This window comes from Rana temporaria, chromosome 5 (genome assembly GCF_905171775.1).
Source record: "Rana temporaria chromosome 5, aRanTem1.1, whole genome shotgun sequence".
Taxonomy (NCBI): Eukaryota; Metazoa; Chordata; class Amphibia; order Anura; family Ranidae; genus Rana; species Rana temporaria.
Window position 1 is genome coordinate 426,772,377 of NC_053493.1, and position 22,069 is coordinate 426,794,445.

Sequence of the window (22,069 nt, forward strand, 5' to 3'; positions counted from 1 at the left end):
TCCAGGAGACAGGTGTGTTCTCTCCATCCAGGAGACAGGTGTGATCTCCATCCAGGAGACAGGTGTGTTCTCTCCATCCAGGAGACAGGTGTGTGCTCCATCCATGAGACAGGTGTGTGCTCCACCCAGGAGACAGGTGTGTGCTCCATCCAGGAGACAGGTGTGTGCTCCATCCAGGAGACAGGTGTGTGCTCTCCATCCAGGAGACAGGTGTGTGTTCTCCATCCAGGAGACAGGTGTGTGCTCCATCCAGGAGACAGGTGTGTGCTCCATCCAGGAGACAGGTGTGATCTCCATCCAGGAGACAGGTGTGTACTCCATCCAGGAGACAGGTGTGTTAACTCCATCCAGGAGACAGGTGTGTGCTCCACCCAGGAGACAGGTGTGTACTCCATCCAGGAGACAGGTGTGTTATCTCCATCCAGGAGACAGGTGTGTGCTCCATCCAGGAGACAGGTGTGATCTCCATCCAGGAGACAGGTGTGTGCTCCATCCAGGAGACAGGTGTGTGATCTCCATCCAGGAGACAGGTGTGTGCTCCATCCAGGAGACAGGTGTGATCTCCATCCAGGAGACAGGTGTGATCTCCATCCAGGAGACAGGTGTGTGCTCCATCCAGGAGACAGGCGTGATCTCCATCCAGGAGACAGGTGTGATCTCCACCCAGGAGACAGGTGTGTGCTCCATCCAGGAGACAGGCGTGTTCTCTCCATCCAGGAGACAGGTGTGATCTCCATCCAGGAGACAGGTGTGTTCTCTCCATCCAGGAGACAGGTGTGTGCTCCATCCAGGAGACAGGTGTGTGCTCCATCCAGGAGACAGGTGTGTGCTCCATCCATGAGACAGGTGTGTGCTCCACCCAGGAGACAGGTGTGTGCTCCATCCAGGAGACAGGTGTGTGCTCCATCCAGGAGACAGGTGTGTGCTCTCCATCCAGGAGACAGGTGTGTGCTCTCCATCCAGGAGACAGGTGTGTGCTCTCCATCCAGGAGACAGGTGTGTGCTCCATCCAGGAGACAGGTGTGTGCTCCATCCAGGAGACAGGTGTGATCTCCATCCAGGAGACAGGTGTGATCTCCACCCAGGAGACAGGTGTGTACTCCATCCAGGAGACAGGTGTGTTAACTCCATCCAGGAGACAGGTGTGTGCTCCACCCAGGAGACAGGTGTGTACTCCATCCAGGAGACAGGTGTGTTATCTCCATCCAGGAGACAGGTGTGTTATCTCCATCCAGGAGACAGGTGTGTTCTCTCCATCCAGGAGACAGGTGTGTTATCTCCATCCAGGAGACAGGTGTGTTATCTCCATCCAGGAGACAGGTGTGTGCTTCATCCAGGAGACAGGTGTGATCTCCATCCAGGAGACAGGTGTGTGTGCGCTCCATCCAGGAGACAGGTGTGTGTGCGCTCCATCCAGGAGACAGGTGTGTGCTCCATCCAGGAGACAGGTGTGCGCTCCATCCAGGAGACAGATGTGCGCTCCATCCAGGAGACAGGTGTGTGCTCCATCCAGGAGACAGGTGTGATCTCCATCCAGGAGACAGGTGTGTGCTCCATTCAGGAGACAGGTGTGTGCTCCATTCAGGAGACAGGTGTGTGCTCCATTCAGGAGACAGGTGTGTGCTCCATCCAGGAGACAGGTGTGTGCTCCATCCAGGAGACAGGTGTGTGCTCCATCCATGAGACAGGTGTGTGCTCCATCCAGGAGACAGGTGTGTGCTCCATCCAGGAGACAGGTGTGTGCTCTCCATCCAGGAGACAGGTGTGTGCTCTCCATCCAGGAGACAGGTGTGTGCTCTCCATCCAGGAGACAGGTGTGTGCTCCATCCAGGAGACAGGTGTGTGCTCCATCCAGGAGACAGGTGTGATCTCCATCCAGGAGACAGGTGTGATCTCCACCCAGGAGACAGGTGTGTACTCCATCCAGGAGACAGGTGTGTTAACTCCATCCAGGAGACAGGTGTGTGCTCCACCCAGGAGACAGGTGTGTACTCCATCCAGGAGACAGGTGTGTTATCTCCATCCAGGAGACAGGTGTGTTATCTCCATCCAGGAGACAGGTGTGTTCTCTCCATCCAGGAGACAGGAGACAGGTGTGGAGCACTGGACCTCATTAATGGAGATCGCTATGACCTCATCAATGCCAGACCTGTGGGACCTCAGCATTGGGGAATTGCTATGACCTCATCAAAGTCAGACCACTTAGACTTCTACTTTAGGGGATCATTAAAGACAGACTGCTGGGAACTCATCATTGGGAAATCTTTATGACTTCATCAATGACTGAGACTTAATCAGGTGTGCGCTCATAATGACCTCATCAATGTCAAACCGAAGTGACTTCATCATCAGGAATCAATGTGACCTCATCAATGTCAGGAGACAGGTGTGTTCTCTCCATCCAGGAGACAGGTGTGTTCTCTCCATCCAGGAGACAGGTGTGTGCTCCATCCAGGAGACAGGTGTGTTCTCTCCATCCAGGAGACAGGTGTGTTCTCTCCATCCAGGAGACAGGTGTGATCTCCATCCAGGAGACAGGTGTGTGCTCCATTCAGGAGACAGGTGTGTGCTCCATCCAGGAGACAGGTGTGTGCTCCATCCAGGAGACAGGTGTGTGCTCCATCCATGAGACAGGTGTGTGCTCCATCCAGGAGACAGGTGTGTGCTCCATCCAGGAGACAGGTGTGTGCTCTCCATCCAGGAGACAGGTGTGTGCTCTCCATCCAGAGACAGGTGTGTGCTCTCCATCCAGGAGACAGGTGTGTGCTCCATCCAGGAGACAGGTGTGTGCTCCATCCAGGAGACAGGTGTGATCTCCATCCAGGAGACAGGTGTGATCTCCACCCAGGAGACAGGTGTGTACTCCATCCAGGAGACAGGTGTGTTAACTCCATCCAGGAGACAGGTGTGTGCTCCACCCAGGAGACAGGTGTGTACTCCATCCAGGAGACAGGTGTGTTATCTCCATCCAGGAGACAGGTGTGTTATCTCCATCCAGGAGACAGGTGTGTTCTCTCCATCCAGGAGACAGGTGTGTTATCTCCATCCAGGAGACAGGTGTGTTATCTCCATCCAGGAGACAGGTGTGTGCTTCATCCAGGAGACAGGTGTGATCTCCATCCAGGAGACAGGTGTGTGTGCGCTCCATCCAGGAGACAGGTGTGTGTGCGCTCCATCCAGGAGACAGGTGTGTGCTCCATCCAGGAGACAGGTGTGCGCTCCATCCAGGAGACAGATGTGCGCTCCATCCAGGAGACAGGTGTGTGCTCCATCCAGGAGACAGGTGTGATCTCCATCCAGGAGACAGGTGTGTGCTCCATTCAGGAGACAGGTGTGTGCTCCATTCAGGAGACAGGTGTGTGCTCCATTCAGGAGACAGGTGTGTGCTCCATCCAGGAGACAGGCGTGTGCTCCATTCAGGAGACAGGCGTGTGCTCCATTCAGGAGACAGGCGTGTGCTCCATTCAGGAGACAGGCGTGTGCTCCATCCAGGAGACAGGCGTGTGCTCCATCCAGGAGACAGGCGTGTGCTCCATCCAGGAGACAGGCGTGTGCTCCATCCAGGAGACAGGCGTGTGCTCCATCCAGGAGACAGGCGTGTGCTCCATCCAGGAGACAGGTGTGTGCTCCATCCAGGAGACAGGTGTGATCTCCATCCAGGAGACAGGTGTGTGCTCCATCCAGGAGACAGGTGTGTGCTCCATCCAGGAGACAGGTGTGTGATCTCCATCCAGGAGACAGGTGTGATCTCCATCCAGGAGACAGGGGTGTGTGATCTCCATCCAGGAGACAGGTGTGTGCTCCATCCAGGAGACATGTGTGATCTCCATCCAGGAGACAGGTGTGTGCTCCATCCAGGAGACAGGCGTGTGCTCCATCCAGGAGACAGGCGTGTGCTCCATCCAGGAGACAGGTGTGTGCTCCATCCAGGAGACAGGTGTGTGTTCCATCCAGGAGACAGGTGTGTGCTCCATCCAGGAGACAGGTGTGTGCTTCATCCAGGAGACAGGTGTGTGTTCCATCCAGAAGACAGGTGTGTGTTCCATCCAGGAGACAGGTGTGTGCTCCATCCAGGAGACAGGTGTGATCTCCATCCAGGAGACAGGTGTGTACTCCATCCAGGAGACAGGTGTGTTATCTCCATCCAGGAGACAGGTGTGTTATCTCCATCCAGGAGACAGGTGTGTTATCTCCATCCAGGAGACAGGTGTGTTATCTCCATCCAGGAGACAGGTGTGTTATCTCCATCCAGGAGACAGGTGTGTTATGTCCATCCAGGAGACAGGCGTGTGCTCCATCCAGGAGACAGGTGTGTGCTCCATCCAGGAGACAGGTGTGATCTCCATCCAGGAGACAGGTGTGTGCTCCATCCAGGAGACAGGTGTGTGCTCCATCCAGAAGACAGGTGTGTGCTCCATTCAGGAGACAGGTGTGTGCTCCATCCAGGAGACAGGTGTGATCTCCATCCAGGAGACAGGTGTGTGCTCCATTCAGGAGACAGGTGTGTGCTCCATCCAGGAGACAGGTGTGATCTCCACCCAGGAGACAGGTGTGTGCTCCATCCAGGAGACAGGTGTGATCTCCATCCAGGAGACAGGTGTGTGCGCTCCACCCAGGAGACAGGTGTGTGCTCCATCCAGGAGACAGGTGTGTGCTCCATCCAGGAGACAGGTGTGTGCTCCACCCAGGAGACAGGTGTGTGCTCCATCCAGGAGACATGTGTGATCTCCATCCAGGAGACAGGTGTGTGCTCCACCCAGGAGACAGGTGTGTGCTCCACCCAGGAGACAGGTGTGTGCTCCATCCAGGAGACAGGTGTGTGCTCCATCCAGGAGACAGGTGTGTGCTCCACCCAGGAGACAGGTGTGTGCTCCATCCAGGAGACAGGCGTGTGATCTCCATCCAGGAGACAGGCGTGTGTTCCATCCAGGAGACAGGTGTGTGCTCCATCCAGGAGACAGGTGTGTGCTCCACCCAGGAGACAGGTGTGTGCTCCACCCAGGAGACAGGTGTGATCTCCATCCAGGAGACAGGTGTGTGCTCCATCCAGGAGACAGGTGTGTGATCTCCATCCAGGAGACAGGTGTGTGATCTCCATCCAGGAGACAGGTGTGTTATCTCCATCCAGGAGACAGGTGTGGAGCACTGGACCTCATTAAGGGAGATCGCTATGACCTCATCAATGACAGACCTGTGGGACCTCAGCATTGGGGAATTGCTATGACCTCATCAAAGTCAGACCACTAAGGCCCCGTACTCACGACCAAACATGTCTGCTGAAACTGGTCCGCAGGCCAGTTTCAGCAGACATGTTTGGTCGTGTGTGGGCGCGAGCGGGCCGAATTCCAGCAAACATTTGCCCGCCGGGCCTTTTCCCAGCAGACAAATATTCCTGGACTTGTTTTAAAACAGTCCGCTGGAATCCTGCCCGCTCGGACATGTACGGTCGTCAGTACAGACCTACCGTACATGTCCAGGCGCCCGCCGTCCCTCGCATGCGTCGAATGACTTCGACGCATGCGTGGAAGCATTTTAAAGGCGGGCCGCCCACGTCGCTGCGTCATTGTCGCGGCGACACCGCGTCATCGACGCGGCGACACCGCGGACACGCCCCGCGTATTGTTTACGCGCGGACTTCTGTACGATGGTGTGTACAACCATCGTACAGAAGCCCTCTGGCAGACATGTATGGTGAAAACGGTCCGACGGACCGCTTTCACCATACATGTTTGGTCGTGAGTACCCGGCCTTAGACTTCTACATCAGGGGATCATTATGACCTCATTAAAGACAGACTGCTGGGAACTCATCATTGGGAAATCTTTATGACTTCATCAATGACTGAGACCTAATCAGGTGTGCGCTCATAATGACCTCATCAATGTCAAACCGAAGTGACTTCATCATCAGGGATCAATGTGACCTCATCAATGTCAGGAGACAGGTGTGTTCTCTCCATCCAGGAGACAGGTGTGTGCTCCATCCAGGAGACAGGTGTGTGCTCTCCATCCAGGAGACAGGTGTGTGCTCCATCCAGGAGACAGGTGTGATCTCCATCCAGGAGACAGGTGTGTTCTCCATCCAGGAGACAGGTGTGTGCTCCATCCAGGAGACAGGTGTGTTCTCTCCATCCAGGAGACAGGTGTGTGCTCCATCCAGGAGACAGGTGTGGGGGGGGGGCCATGTTGTTTTTTTCAATGAATTTTCTCTATATTGCCACTAGTGATTTTAAAATGACACTTTGTGCAGGGACAGTTCTAAACACGGGAAACATGCGCTATTTTACAGGCATACTATAGACACCCCCCAGGTACCAAATTTAAAGGAATATTTCACTTTTATTGTTTCACTTTAATCATTATTAATATCACTGCTCCCGAAAAAACTGCCATTTTTAAAACATTTTTTTTTGCATTGAAACATGTCCCCTGGGGCAGGACCCGGGTCCCCAAACACTCCCCTGGGGCAGGACCCGGGTCCCCAAACACTCTCCTGGGGCAGGACCCGAGTCCCCAAACACTCCCCTGGGCAGGACCTGGGTCCCCAAACACTCCCCTGGGGCAGGACCCGAGTCCCCAAACACTCTCCTGGGGCAGGACCCGGGTCCCCAAACACTCCCCTGGGGCAGGACCCGGGTCCCCAAACACTCTCCTGGGGCAGGACCCGAGTCCCCAAACACTCCCCTGGGCAGGACCTGGGTCCCCAAACACTCCCCTGGGGCAGGACCCGAGTCCCCAAACACTCTCCTGGGGCAGGACCCGGGTCCCCAAACACTCCCCTGGGGCAGGACCGGGTCCCCAAACCCTCCCCTGGGGCAGGACCCGGATCCCCAAACACTCCCCTGGGGCAGGACCCAGGTCCCCAAACACTCCCCTGGGGCAGGACTCGGGTCCCCAAACGCTCCCCCGGGGGCAGGATCCTGGTCCCCAAACACTCCCCCGGGGCAGGACCCAGGTCCCCAAACACTCCTCTGGGGCAGGACCCAGGTCCCCAAACGCTCCCCCGGGGGGCAGGATCCGGGTCCCCAAACGCTCCCCCGGGGCAGGATCCTGGTCCCCAAACACTCTCCCGGGGCAGGACCCAGGTCCCCAAACGCTCCCCCGGGGGGCAGGATCCGGGTCCCCAAACGCTCCCCCGGGGCAGGACCCGGGTCCCCAAACACTCCCCCGGGGCAGGACGCAGTGTTTTCCACGCGTTGCTGCGCTGCGGAGATCTTCCCGTCAGCATGCCCCGGAGGGTCGGCACTCCATTCACTGAACTCAACGAACGTTATCACATAAGACGGTTGTCACCCCTCCCCCACCCCATTCCAAAAAATCATTTCCTGTCGGACTTCAATTCTCAGATTAGGTGTCTCTGGAGGAATCGGCTGAGGGGGAGGGGCATGCGATGGTAATTAGCGCCCATTAGCTGATCAATTTGTTACATTATAACAATTGTGGTTTCCGGAAAATCTTCACAAACAGCTTAATGGTGATAATGGAGGAAATCCGAACTTCCTGCCCCTCCCCCCATTAACCGCGGGACAGAGAGGACTACAAACCCCAGACTAGAGCAACAGATACCGAGAATTACAGAGAAGTAGTACTGTGCATACATACAGGATAAGAAGAGATACCGAGAATGTATTCCCCTCCCCCGCAGTGTCTCTCCGGGTGCGATTATCAGCTTCCACCGCGCACTTCTCACCCTCTCTGCGCTGACTCCGCCCCCTGCGATTCTTATCTATATATTGGGGTAAATTGCAGTCACAATGGCCCGGATTCAGAGAGCAATTGCGCCTGTGTAACCATAGTAACGCAGCGCAATTGCTTACTTGCCCCGGCGTAACGAATGCTCCTGATTCAGGAACCTCGTTACGCCGACTGCAGCCTAAGATCTGCGCGGCATAAGGCTCTTATGCCCGCATATCTTAGGCTGCATTCTTGCGATGGCCGCTAGGTGGCGTTCCCGTTGTGCTCAGCGTATAGTATGCAAATTGCATACTAACGCCGATTCACAACGTTACGCGAGCCCTGCGTACGCAGTTTACGTCGTTTGCGTACTAGCGGTTTTCGCGTAAGGCTGCCCCTGCTATTAGCAGGGGCAGCCAATGTTACGTATACCCGTCGTTCCCGCGTCGCGAAATTTGAACTTCACGTAGTTTGCGTAAGTGAATCGTGAATGGCGCTGGACGCCATTCACGTTCACTTTGAAGCAAATGACGTCCTTGCGACGTCATTTGCCGCAATGCACGTCGGGAAAGTTTCCCGACGGAGCATGCGCTCTACGATCGGCGCGGGAACGCGCCTAATTTAAATGATTCCCGCCCCCTACGGGATCATTTAAATTGCGCGCGCTTACGCCGGGCCGTTTGCCGGAGCGCCCACGCAACTACTGCTCCGTGAATCGCGGGTAGCGCAGAAAATTTGCAGGGGGCGCAGGGCAAAAACGTTGCCCTGCGCCTCCGTAAAAACTGCGCAAAGGTACCTGAATCTGCCCCAATATTTTTATATAAAGTCTGGATTTAGAGATCCGGATCGGTGGAAGAGGTCCCGTCTCTGGATCCACTCTCATGACGCGGGCCGCGGCGCCCGTGACACGTGTTTACGAAATCTCCGCCATTCTCCAGGCCTGCCGGGAATCATGTCCTTGTCAGGATCCTCCATATATATAACACTTCCATGAGTCACGCCAGAGACGCGGCCTCCTCGCGGGGCCGCATGAGACAGCCGAGCGACTGCGACATTATTATAAATTTATAGAGTGACAACAGTTCACACTTTCATGAGGTTCATATGTTTTTATACATTATATATGACAAAGGATCCCCGGAGCACCCCGGGGCACAGCAGAAGCAGCTCGCTTTCAGGCTCCTCGTGTCTGATAGAAACCTCCTGAGTGTTAGGGGCGGAGTCACTGCTGCAATCACTCGATGAGTTCAATACATAATGTGAGCCGTATAGTACAGCTGAGCCCAACACTTTGGACAGAGACTCATAGAACCCAACACTCAGGACAGAGACTCGGAGAACCCGACACTCAGGACAGAGACTCGGAGAACCTGACACTCAGGACAGAGACTCGGAGAACCTGACACTCAGGACAGAGACTCGGAGAACCCGACACTCAGGACAGGGACTTGGAGAACGCGACACTCAGGACAGAGACTCAGAGAACCCGACACTCAGGACAGAGACTCGGAGATCCCAACACTCAGGACAGGGACTCGGAGATCCCAACACTCAGGACAGAGACTCGGAGAACCCGACACTCAGGACAGAGACTCGGAGAACCCGACACTCAGGACAGAGACTCGGAGAACCCGACACTCAGGACAGAGACTCGGAGAACCCGACACTCAGGACAGAGACTCGGAGAACCACGACACTCAGGACAGAGACTCGGAGAACCTGACACTCAGGACAGAGACTCAGAGAACCTGACACTCAGGACAGAGACCCAGAGAACCTGACACTCAGGACAGAGACTCAGAGAACCTGACACTCAGGACAGAGACTCGGAGAACCTGACACTCAGGACAGAGACTCGGAGAACCCGACACTCAGGACAGAGACTCAGAGAACCCGACACTCAGGACAGAGACTCGGAGATCCCAACACTCAGGACAGAGACTCAGAGAACCTGACACTCAGGACAGGGACTCAGAGAACCTGACACTCAGGACAGAGACTCGGAGAACCTGACACTCAGGACAGAGACTCGGACAACCCGACACTCAGGACAGAGACTCGGAGATCCCGACACTCAGGACAGAGACTCGGAGAACCCGACACTCAGGACAGAGACTCGGAGAACCTGACATTCAGGACAGAGACTTGGAGAACCCGACACTCAGGACAGAGACTCGGAGATCCCGACACTCAGGACAGAGACTCGGAGAACCCGACACTCAGGACAGAGACTCGGAGAACCTGACATTCAGGACAGAGACTCGGAGAACCTGACACTCAGGACAGAGACTCGGACAACCCGACACTCAGGACAGAGACTCGGAGATCCCGACACTCAGGACAGAGACTCGGAGAACCCGACACTCAGGACAGAGACTCGGAGAACCTGACATTCAGGACAGAGACTTGGAGAACCCGACACTCAGGACAGAGACTCAGAGAACCTGACACTCAGGACAGAGACTCGGAGATCCCGACACTCAGGACAGAGACTCAGAGAACCCGACACTCAGGACAGAGACTCGGAGAACCCGACACTCAGGACAGAGACTCAGAGAACCCGACACTCAGGACAGAGACTCAGAGATCCCGACACTCAGGACAGAGACTCAGAGAACCTGACACTCAGGACAGAGACTGAGAGAACCCGACACTCAGGACAGAGACTCAGAGAACCCGACACTCAGGACAGAGACTCAGAGAACCTGACACTCAGGACAGAGACTCAGAGAACCTGACACTCAGGACAGAGACTGAGAGAACCCGACACTCAGGACAGAGACTCAGAGAACCCGACACTCAGGACAGAGACTCAGAGAACCTGACACTCAGGACAGAGACTCGGAGAACCTGACACTCAGGACAGAGACTCAGAGAACCTGACACTCAGGACAGAGACTCAGAGAACCTGACACTCAGGACAGAGACTCAGAGAACCTGACACTCAGGACAGAGACTCTGAGAACCCGACACTCAGGACAGAGACTCAGAGAACCCGACACTCAGGACAGAGACTCAGAGATCCCGACACTCAGGACAGAGACTCAGAGAACCCAACACTCAGGACAGAGACTCTGAGATCCCGACACTCAGGACAGAGACTCGGAGAACCCGACACTCAGGACAGAGACTCGGAGAACCCGACACTCAGGACAGAGACTCGGAGAACCTGACACTCAGGACAGAGACTCAGAGAACCCGACACTCAGGACAGAGACTCAGAGATCCTGATACTCAGGACAGAGACTCAGAGATCCTGACACTCAGGACAGGGACTTGAAGATCCCGACACTCAGGACAGAGACTCAGAGAACCTGACACTCAGGACAGAGACTCAGAGATCCTGACACTCAGGACAGAGACTCAGAGAACCCGACACTCAGGACAGAGACTTGAAGATCCCGACACTCAGGACAGAGACTCAGAGATCCCGACACTCAGGACAGAAACTCAGAGATCCCGACACTCAGGACAGAGACTCAGAGAACCTGACACTGAGGACAGAGACTCGGAGAACCTGACACTCAGGACAGAGATTCAGAGAACCTGACACTCAGGACAGAGACCCAGAGAACCTGACACTCAGGACAGAGACTCAGAGAACCCGACACTCAGGACAGAGACTCAGAGAACCCGACACTCAGGACAGAGACTCGGAGAACCTGACACTCAGGACAGGGACTCGGAGAACCTGACACTCAGGACAAAGACTCGGAGAACCTGACACTCAGGACAGAGACTTGGAGACCCGGACACTCAGGACAGAGACCCAGAGAACCTGACACTCAGGACAGAGACTCGGAGAACCCGACACTCAAGACAGGGACTCGGAGAACCTGACACTCAGGACAGAGACTCGGAGAACCTGACACTCAGGACAGAGACTCAGAGAACCTGACACTCAGGACAGAGACTCAGAGAACCCGACACTCAGGACAGGGACTCGGAGAACCTGACACTCAGGACAGAGACTCGGAGAACCCGACACTCAGGACAGAGACTCGGAGAACCTGACACTCAGGACAGAGACTCAGAGAACCTGACACTCAGGACAGAGACTCAGAGAACCCGACACTCAGGACAGAGACTCAGAGAACCTGACACTCAGGACAGAGACTCAGAGAACCCGACACTCAGGACAGAGACTCAGAGAACCCGACACTCAGGACAGGGACTCGGAGAACCTGACACTCAGGACAGAGACTCGGAGAACCCGACACTCAGGACAGAGACTCGGAGAACTCGACACTCAGGACAGAGACTCGGAGAACCTGACACTCAGGACAGAGACTCTGAGAACCCGACACTCAGGACAGAGACTTGAAGATCCCGACACTCAGGACAGGGACTTGAAGAACCCGACACTCAGGACAGGGACTTGAAGAACCCGACACTCAGGACAGAGACCCAGAGAACCTGACACTCAGGACAGGGACTCAGAGAACCCGACACTCAGGACAGGGACTCAGAGAACCCGACACTCAGGACAGAGATTCAGAGAACCCGACACTCAGGACAGGGACTCAGAGAACCCGACACTCAGGACAGGGACTCAGAGAACCCGACACTCAGGACAGAGACCCAGAGAACCCGACACTCAGGACAGGGACTCAGAGAACCCGACACTCAGGACAGGGACTTGAAGAACCCGACACTCAGGACAGAGACCCAGAGAACCCGACACTCAGGACAGGGACTCAGAGAACCCGACACTCAGGACAGGGACTCAGAGAACCCGACACTCAGGACAGGGACTCAGAGAACCCGACACTCAGGACAGGGACTCAGAGAACCCGACACTCAGGACAGAGACCCAGAGATCCCGACACTCAGGACAGAGATTCAGAGAACCCGACACTCAGGACAGAGACTTGAAGATCCCGACACTCAGGACAGAGACCCAGAGAACCTGACACTCAGGACAGAGACTCGGAGAACATGACACTCAGGACAGAGACTCAGAGAACCCAACACTCAGGACAGAGACTCGGAGAACCCGACACTCAGGACAGAGACTCGGAGAACCTGACACTCAGGACAGAGACTCAGAGATCCCGACACTCAGGACAGGGACTTGAAGAACCCGACACTCAGGACAGAGACCCAGAGAACCTGACACTCAGGACAGAGACTCGGAGAACCCGACACTCAGGACAGAGACTCGGAGAACCCGACACTCAGGACAGAGACTCAGAGAACCCGACACTCAGGACAGAGACTCAGAGATCCCGACACTCAGGACAGAGACTCAGAGATCCCGACACTCAGGACAGGGACTTGAAGAACCCGACACTCAGGACAGAGACTCGGAGAACCCGACACTCGGGACAGAGACTCGGAGATCCCGACACTCAGGACAGAGATTCAGAGAACCCGACACTCAGGACAGGGACTTGAAGAACCTGACACTCAGGACAGAGACTCAGAGAACCTGACACTCAGGACAGAGACTCAGAGAACCCGACACTCAGGACAGAGACTCTGAGAACCCGACACTCAGGACAGAGACCCAGAGAACCCGACACTCAGGACAGAGACTCGGAGAACCTGACACTCAGGACAGAGACTCAGAGAACCCGACACTCAGGACAGAGACTCAGAGATCCCGACACTCAGGACAGAGACCCAGAGAACCCGACACTCAGGACAGGGACTCAGAGAACCCGACACTCAGGACAGAGACTTGAAGATCCCGACACTCAGGACAGGGACTCAGAGAACCCGACACTCAGGACAGAGACTCAGAGATCCCGACACTCAGGACAGAGACTCGGAGAACCCGACACTCAGGACAGAGACTCGGAGAACCCGACACTCAGGACAGAGACTCGGAGAACCCGACACTCAGGACAGAGACTCAGAGACCCGACACTCAGGACAGAGACTCAGAGAACCCGACACTCAGAGACTCAGAATGAGATCCTGGCATGACTCATAACTGTGAATGATTCTGGACACAGTGGCCCCGGGCGGCTCTCGGGCCCCGCAGGCAGCGCACACACCAGAGCAGGACGTGGAATTTGCATTGTGGCTGCTGCAGATATCGGTATCTATAGCAACATCCAGAGAACTTTGCACAGGTTCGCCCACTCGGGAACGCAGACCGTCCTTAATGACTTCCAGTGAGTGTGAGATGACGGCGAGGAGGCAGAGAGAGCCGCGGGTGACAACCGGCCGGACACCCTCAAGGACAGTCCATCTGATGGGAAACGTTTCCCTGATTCCCCATTCTTCTCCACCATCATCCACTGACCATACACCCAGAGCTCATATAATACAACCATGTGATCGGCTGTATAGGTCTGATCAATACAAGGACCGATCAATTACACCGATCAATGTTCCTGCAGATACAGCCGGCCTTGTCAGCACAGAGCCCAACCACCAGGAACTGCAACCCCAGACAATGGCTCACACTGCATGCTGGGCCTTGTAGTGCCTCGCAGCTCGGGGACTTCTGGCCATTAACAGGCAATTTACACAGAGATGGGGGGTGGGGGACACTGACACAGAGGAAGAGGAGACACTGACAGAGGAAGAGGAGACACTGACAGAGGAAGAGGAGACACTGACAGAGGAAGAGGAGACACTGACAGAGGAAGAGGAGGAAGAGGAGACACTGACAGAGGAAGAGGAGACACTGACAGAGGAACTGGAGGAAGAGGAGACACTGACAGAGGAAGAGGAGGAACAGGAGACACTGACAGAGGAAGAGGAGGAACAGGAGACACTGACAGAGGAAGAGGAGGAACAGGAGACACTGACAGAGGAAGAGGAGGAACAGGAGACACTGACAGAGGAAGAGGAGGAACAGGAGACACTGACAGAGGAAGAGGAGGAACAGGAGACACTGACAGAGGAAGAGGAGGAACAGGAGACACTGACAGAGGAAGAGGAGACACTGACAGAGGAAGAGGAGACACTGACAGAGGAACTGGAGGAAGAGGAGACACTGACAGAGGAAGAGGAGGAAGAGGAGACACTGACAGAGGAAGAGGAGGAAGAGGAGACACTGACAGAGGAAGAGGAGGAAGAGGAGACACTGACAGAGGAAGAGGAGGAAGAGGAGACACTGACAGAGGAAGAGGAGGAACAGGAGACACTGACAGAGGAAGAGGAGACACTGACAGAGGAACTGGAGGAAGAGGAGACACTGACAGAGGAACTGGAGGAAGAGGAGACACTGACAGAAGAAGAGGAGACACTGACAGAGGAACTGGAGGAAGAGGAGACACTGACCGAGGAACCGGAGGAAGAGGAGACACTGACAGAGAAAGAGGAGGAAGAGGAGACACTGACAGAGAAAGAGGAGGAAGAGGAGACACTGACAGAGAAAGAGGAGGAAGAGGAGACAATGACAGAGGAAGAGGAGACACTGACAGAGGAACTGGAGGAAGAGGAGACACTGACAGAGGAAGAGGAGAAAGAGGAGATACTGACAGAGGAAAAGGAGACACTGACAGAGGAAGAGGAGACACTGACAAAGGAAGAGGAGAAAGAGGAGACACTGACAGAGGAAGAGGAGACACTGACAGAGGAACTGGAGGAAGGGGAGACACTGACAGAGGAAGAGGAGACACTGACAGAGGAAGAGGAGATACTGACAGAGGAAGAGGAGACACTGACAGAGGAACTGGAGGAAGAGGAGACACTGACAGAGGAACTGGAGGAAGAGGAGACACTGACAGAGGAACAGGAGACACTGACAGAGGAACAGGAGACACTGACAGAGGAACTGAAGGAAGAGGAGACACTGACAGAGGAAGAGGAGACACTGACAGAGGAACTGGAGGAAGAGGAGACACTGACAAAGGAAGAGGAGACACTGACAGAGGAACTGGAGGAAGAGGAGACACTGACAGAGGAAGAGGAGACACTGACAGAGGAACCGGAGGAAGAGGAGACACTGACAGAGGAAGAGGAGGAAGAGGAGACACTGACAGAGGAAGAGGAGGAAGAGGAGACACTGACAGAGGAACTGGAGGAAGAGGAGACACTGACAGAGGAACCGAAGGAAGAGGAGACACTGACAGAGGAAGAGGAGACACTGACAGAGGAAGAGGAGACACTGAAAGAGAAACCGGAGGAAGAGGAGATACTGACAGAGGAAGAGGAGACACTGAAAGAGAAACCGGAGGAAGAGAAGATACTGACAGAGGAACCAGAGGAAGAGGAGACACTGACAGAGGAACCGAAGGAAGAGGAGACACTGACAGAGGAAGAGGAGGAAGAGGAGACACTGACAGAGGAACCGGAGGAAGAGGAGACACTGACAGAGGAAGAGGAGACACTGACAGAGGAACTGGAGGAATAGGAGACACTGACAGAGGAACTGGAGGAAGAGGAGACACTGACAGAGGAATCGGAGGAAGAGGAGACACTGACAGAGGAAGAGGAGGAAGAGGAGACACTGACAGAGGAACTGGAGGAAGAGGAGACACTGACAGAGGAAGAGGAGACACTGACAGAGGAAGAGGAGACACTGACAGAGGAAGAGGAGACACTGAAAGAGAAACCGGAGGAAGAGAAGATACTGACAGAGGAACCAGAGGAAGAGGAGACACTGACAGAGGAACCGAAGGAAGAGGAGACACTGACAGAGGAAGAGGAGGAAGAGGAGACACTGACAGAGGAACCGGAGGAAGAGGAGACACTGACAGAGGAAGAGGAGACACTGACAGAGGAACTGGAGGAATAGGAGACACTGACAGAGGAACTGGAGGAAGAGGAGACACTGACAGAGGAATCGGAGGAAGAGGAGACACTGACAGAGGAATCGGAGGAAGAGGAGACACTGACAGAGGAACCGGAGGAAGAGGAGACACTGACAGAGGAACCGGAGGAAGAGGAGACACTGACAGAGGAACCGGAGGAAGAGGAGACACTGACAGAGGAACCGGAGGAAGAGGAGACACTGACAGAGGAACCGGAGGAAGAGGAGACACTGACAGAGGAACCGGAGGAAGAGGAGACACTGACAGAGGAACCGGAGGAAGAGGAGACACTGACAGAGGAACCGGAGGAAGAGGAGACACTGACAGAGGAACCGAAGGAAGAGGAGACACTGACAGAGGAAGAGGAGGAAGAGGAGACACTGACAGAGGAAGAGGAGGAAGAGGAGACAGTGACAGAGGAACTGGAGGAAGAGGAGACACTGACAGGGGAACCAGAGGAAGAGGAGACACTGACAGAGGAATCGGAGGAAGAGGAGACACTGACAGAGGAATCATGGGGCAAAGTATGGGAGAGGAGACACTGACAGAAAAACCTGAAGAAAGAAGGGACACTGAGAGGGGGAACCATTGGATGGACAAAGGAACCATGGGAGATGGGATGGGAAAGCAGATATAAAGCATTGTTTGAGAGAACAGAAATGCGGCACAGGGTAGGAGAGGGGACACTGACACTGGAGCCATGAGGCACAGGGTAGGAGAGGGGACACTGACACTGGAGCCATGGGGCACAGGGTAGGAGAGGGACACTGACACTGGAGCCATGGGGCACAGGGTAGGAGAGGGGACACTGACACTGGAGTCATGGGGCACAGGGTAGGAGAGGGACACTGACACTGGATCCATTAGGCACAGGGTAGGAGAGGGGACACTGACACTGGATCCATTAGGCACAGGGTAGGAGAGGGGACACTGACACTGGAGTCATGGGGCACAGGGTAGGAGAGGGACACTGACACTGGATCCATTAGGCACAGGGTAGGAGAGGAGACACTGACACTGGAGCCATGGGGCACAGGGTAGGAGAGGGACACTGACACTGGAGCCATGAGGCACAGGGTAGGAGAAGGGACACTGACACTGGAGTCATGAGGCACAGGGTAGGAGAGGGGACACTGACACTGGAGCCATGGGGCACAGGGTAGGAGAGGGAACACTGACACTGGAGCCATGGGGCACAGGATAGGAGAGGGGACACTGACACTGGAGCCATGGGGCACAGGGTAGGAGAGGGGACACTGACACTGGAGCCATGGGGCACAGGGTAGGAGAGGGGACACTGACACTGGAGCCATGGGGCACAGGGTAGGAGAGGGGACACTGACACTGGAGCCATGAGGCACAGGATAGGAGAGGGGACACTGGAGCCATGGGGCACAGTATAGGAGAGGGGACACTGACACTGGAGCCATGAGGCACAGGGTAGGAGAGGGGACACTGACACTGGAGCCATGGGCACAGGGTATGAGAGGGGACACTGACACTGGAGCCATGGGGCACAGGGTAGGAGAGGGGACAGTGACACTAGAGCCATGAGGCACAGGATAGGAGAGGGGACACTGACACTGGAGCCATGGGGCACAGGGTAGGAGAGGGGACAGTGACACTAGAGCCATGAGGCACAGGATAGGAGAGGGGACACTGACACTGGAGCCATGGGGCACAGGGTAGGAGAGGGGACAGTGACACTAGAGCCATGAGGCACAGGATAGGAGAGGGGACACTGACACTGGAGCCATGGGGCACAGGGTAGGAGAGGGGACACTGGAGCCATGGGGCACAGTATAGGAGAGGGGACACTGACACTGGAGCCATGAGGCACAGGGTAGGAGAGGGGACACTGACACTGGAGCCATGGGCACAGGGTAGGAGAGGGGACACTGACACTGGAGCCATGAGGCACATGGTAGGAGAGGGACACTGGAGCCATGGGGCACAGGGTAGGAGAGGGGACACTGGAGCCATGGGGCACAGGATAGGAGAGGGGACACTGACACTGGAGCCATGGGGCACAGGGTAGGAGAGGGGACACTGACACTGGAGCCATGGGGCACAGGGTAGGAGAGGGGACACTGACACTGGAGCCATGGGGCACAGGGTAGGAGAGGGGACACTGACACTGGAGCCATGAGGCACAGGATAGGAGAGGGGACACTGGAGCCATGGGGCACAGTATAGGAGAGGGGACACTGACACTGGAGCCATGAGGCACAGGGTAGGAGAGGGGACACTGACACTGGAGCCATGGGCACAGGGTATGAGAGGGGACACTGACACTGGAGCCATGGGGCACAGGGTAGGAGAGGGGACACTGACACTGGAGCCATGGGGCACAGGGTAGGAGAGGGGACACTGACACTGGAGCCATGGGGCACAGGGTAGGAGAGGGGACACTGGAGCCATGGGGCACAGGGTAGGAGAGGGGACAGTGACACTAGAGCCATGAGGCACAGGATAGGAGAGGGGACACTGACACTGGAGCCATGGGGCACAGGGTAGGAGAGGGGACAGTGACACTAGAGCCATGAGGCACAGGATAGGAGAGGGGACACTGACACTGGAGCCATGGGGCACAGGGTAGGAGAGGGGACACTGGAGCCATGGGGCACAGTATAGGAGAGGGGACACTGACACTGGAGCCATGAGGCACAGGGTAGGAGAGGGGACACTGACACTGGAGCCATGGGCACAGGGTAGGAGAGGGGACACTGACACTGGAGCCATGAGGCACATGGTAGGAGAGGGACACTGGAGCCATGGGGCACAGGGTAGGAGAGGGGACACTGGAGCCATGGGGCACAGGGTAGGAGAGGGGACACTGACACTGGAGCCATGGGGCACAGGGTAGGAGAGGGGACACTGACACTGGAGCCATGAGGCACAGGGTAGGAGAGGGGACACTGGAGCCATGGGGCACAGGGTAGGAGAGGGGACACTGGAGCCATGGGGCACAGGGTAGGAGAGGGGACACTGACACTGGAGCCATGGGGCACAGGGTAGGAGAGGGGACACTGACACTGGAGCCATGAGGCACAGGGTAGGAGAGGGGGCACACAGTGAGACAAGGGTGGGAGCGATAGGGACTCTGATCCTTTTTATGCAAAGCGGGGCGGCAGCCGGTAGTGACGCAGTAAAGAAACAAGGAAGGACGACAGAAAGTCAGAGATTAAAGTGAAACAAAAAAGAGCTCTGCACTGGGTGAGCCTGGCATCAACAGTCATACCTCCCTCCTCCCCCACCGCACTGGGGAAATTGGGCATTAAGAGCCACTGTCCCCCCCTCCCCCACTAAGCAAGTCGGGCACCATGGGCCATACCCCTCCCATCCGCATTGGGCATCATGTGTAGCCCTCTCCCTCCTTCATTATGTAAGCCAAAGCATCAGGAGTCACCCCCCCCCCCCCACACTTATATTTACAGGGCATCAAGAGTCACCACCACAAGCCATACTGGGTACCAAAAGCTGCCACCCTGGATGAGATGGGCAACTGGAGTCCCCCCCCCCCCTAACTGTGTGATCCGGACATCTGGAACCATACCCTCATTGGGCATCAAAAGTCGCCCCTCTCCCTCCTTCATTATGTAGGCCAAAGCATCAGGAGTCACCCCCCCCCCCCACTTCTGCGCACTGGGCATCAAGTGGATGAGATGGGCAACATGAGTCACCCCCCCAACTGGGTGACCTGGGCATCGGGAACCATAGCCCTCATTGGGCATCAAGAGTCACCACGACCACAAGCCATACTGGGTACCAGAAGCTGCCCCTGTCTCTGCCACCCTGAATGAGATGGGCAAAAGGAGTCCCCCCCCAACTGGGTGAGCCGGGCTTTGGGAACCATAGCTCTCATTGGGCATCAAGAGTCACCACCACCACAAGCCATACTGGGTACCAGAAGCTGCCCCTGTCTCTGCCACCCTGAATGAGATGGGCAAAAGTAGTAGTCCCCCCCCCAACTGGGTGAGCCGGGCATCGGGAACCATAGCTCTCATTGGGCATCAAGAGTCACCACAAGTCATACTGGGAACCAGAAGCTGCCCCTGTCTCTGCCAGCCTGGATGAGATGGGCAACAGGAGCCACCCCACCACTTCTATTTACTGGGCATCAAGAGTTACCACCACCACAAGCCATACTGGGTACCAGAAGCTGCCCCTGTCTCTGCCACCCTGAATGAGATGGGCAAAAGTAGTAGTCCCCCCCCCCCCCCAACTGGGTGAGCCGGGCATCGGGAACCATAGCTCTCATTGGGCATCAAGAGTCACCAAAAGTCATACTGGTTACCAGACGCTGCTCCTGTCTCTGCCACCCTGGATGAGATGGGCAACAGGAGTAAACCCCCCCTCCCCACCACCACCACTGGGTGAGCCTTTTGGAACCATAGCCCTCATTGGACATCAAGAGTCAACACCACCACAAGCCATACTGGGTACCAGAAGCTGGCCCTGTCTCTCCCACCCTGGATGAGATGGGCAACAGGAATCATAGCCCCGGGTACCAGAAGCTGCCCCTGTCTCTCCCACCCTGGATGAGATGGGCAACAGGAATCATAGCCCCGGGTACCAGAAGCTGCCCCTGTCTCTCCCACCCTGGATGAGATGGGCAGCAGGAATCATAGCCCCCAATGGGCATCTCAAAAAACCCAAATTCCACCAACACACCCTGATGTCACTTACTTTGTCCTTCAAACTTGCGTATGATGGTGTCCAGGAAGGTGTTTTGAGGGGCGACGTGACCTCTACGGACCGGCATCCTTATCCCATGAGTCCGTTCTGTGCCACGGTCCTTCTTGCGATCACACCGAAGGTGGTTGGTGCCGCATCTACTGCCCACACAAAGGCGATATGGACGGAGTCCGAGTCACATCCACCAGGTGGACAACGTTGAAGGAGCCAGGAGACATACGAGAGCCCAAAAGTTCCAGATTGAGATGACGGAGAGGACGGAACGGACGGAGGTGACGGAACGGACGGAACGGACGGAGGGGTCCAACCTTTCCACAATATCGGAACACAAACCAAGGAGTGGAGGACGAGGCCAGAACACAGACGTGCCTCCAGCTAGCCGATCCCCGTGGACTTGTTGGGGGTCATTGGTGTCTCCTGTGGTCCTAACCTGATGCTTGGGATATGGAACGCCGGAGCGGCACATGCACCTGTCACGCCGCCGCGTGCACCTGTACTCAGATCAGCTGGTGGTCCGCTATCATCGTACTTCAGTCTACAGAAAAACACGTGCGCCCTTTGGTTAACTCTTCCATTCCATGCAACCTGACCCCACCTCCCCCCCACCCCCTCCCCCTCCTCCCAAGGCACGAGTGATATGAATGAAGCCCAGAAGTGTCAGACAAAAGGCGCTCACGCACCGCCACAGGGACCCCCCCGGCTTGTCACGCCACGCGTCCTGGGAGCTCGCGAATTATCTGCCGCCACTGAGAACTCAGCCTATTATTAGCCAAACAATGCCTAGTTGTCGGGAACGCAGAGCCTCCTCCCCAGATAAGAAGGACCACCGTCAGCGGCCTCTGGGCTCCCGTCTACGTCGCGCAGATTCAGCGCCAGCCTCGGGACACGCGGAGCTCGCCGCCCGGGGGAACGTCACCATGCTTCTACCGCAACAGGCAGACCAATGCCCACGACGCTAACCCCTGACCCCCTCCGTATCTGTAC

At 55.9% G+C, this 22,069-nt stretch overlaps 1 protein-coding gene across 2 annotated transcripts in view; it reads right to left on the reverse strand.

The window, feature by feature from the left end:
• KCNH2 (potassium voltage-gated channel subfamily H member 2) overlaps positions 1–21,670 on the reverse strand; it is a 294,893-nt gene extending 273,223 nt beyond the window's left edge. For both annotated transcript variants that reach the window (XM_040355386.1, XM_040355384.1), the window contains exon 1: positions 21,077–21,670. In XM_040355386.1, coding sequence (XP_040211320.1) covers positions 21,077–21,152 — 76 coding nt within the window. In that variant the 5' untranslated portion in view covers positions 21,153–21,670. The remainder of the gene's footprint in view (positions 1–21,076) is intronic.
• Between the last annotated feature and the right edge of the window lie 399 nt (positions 21,671–22,069).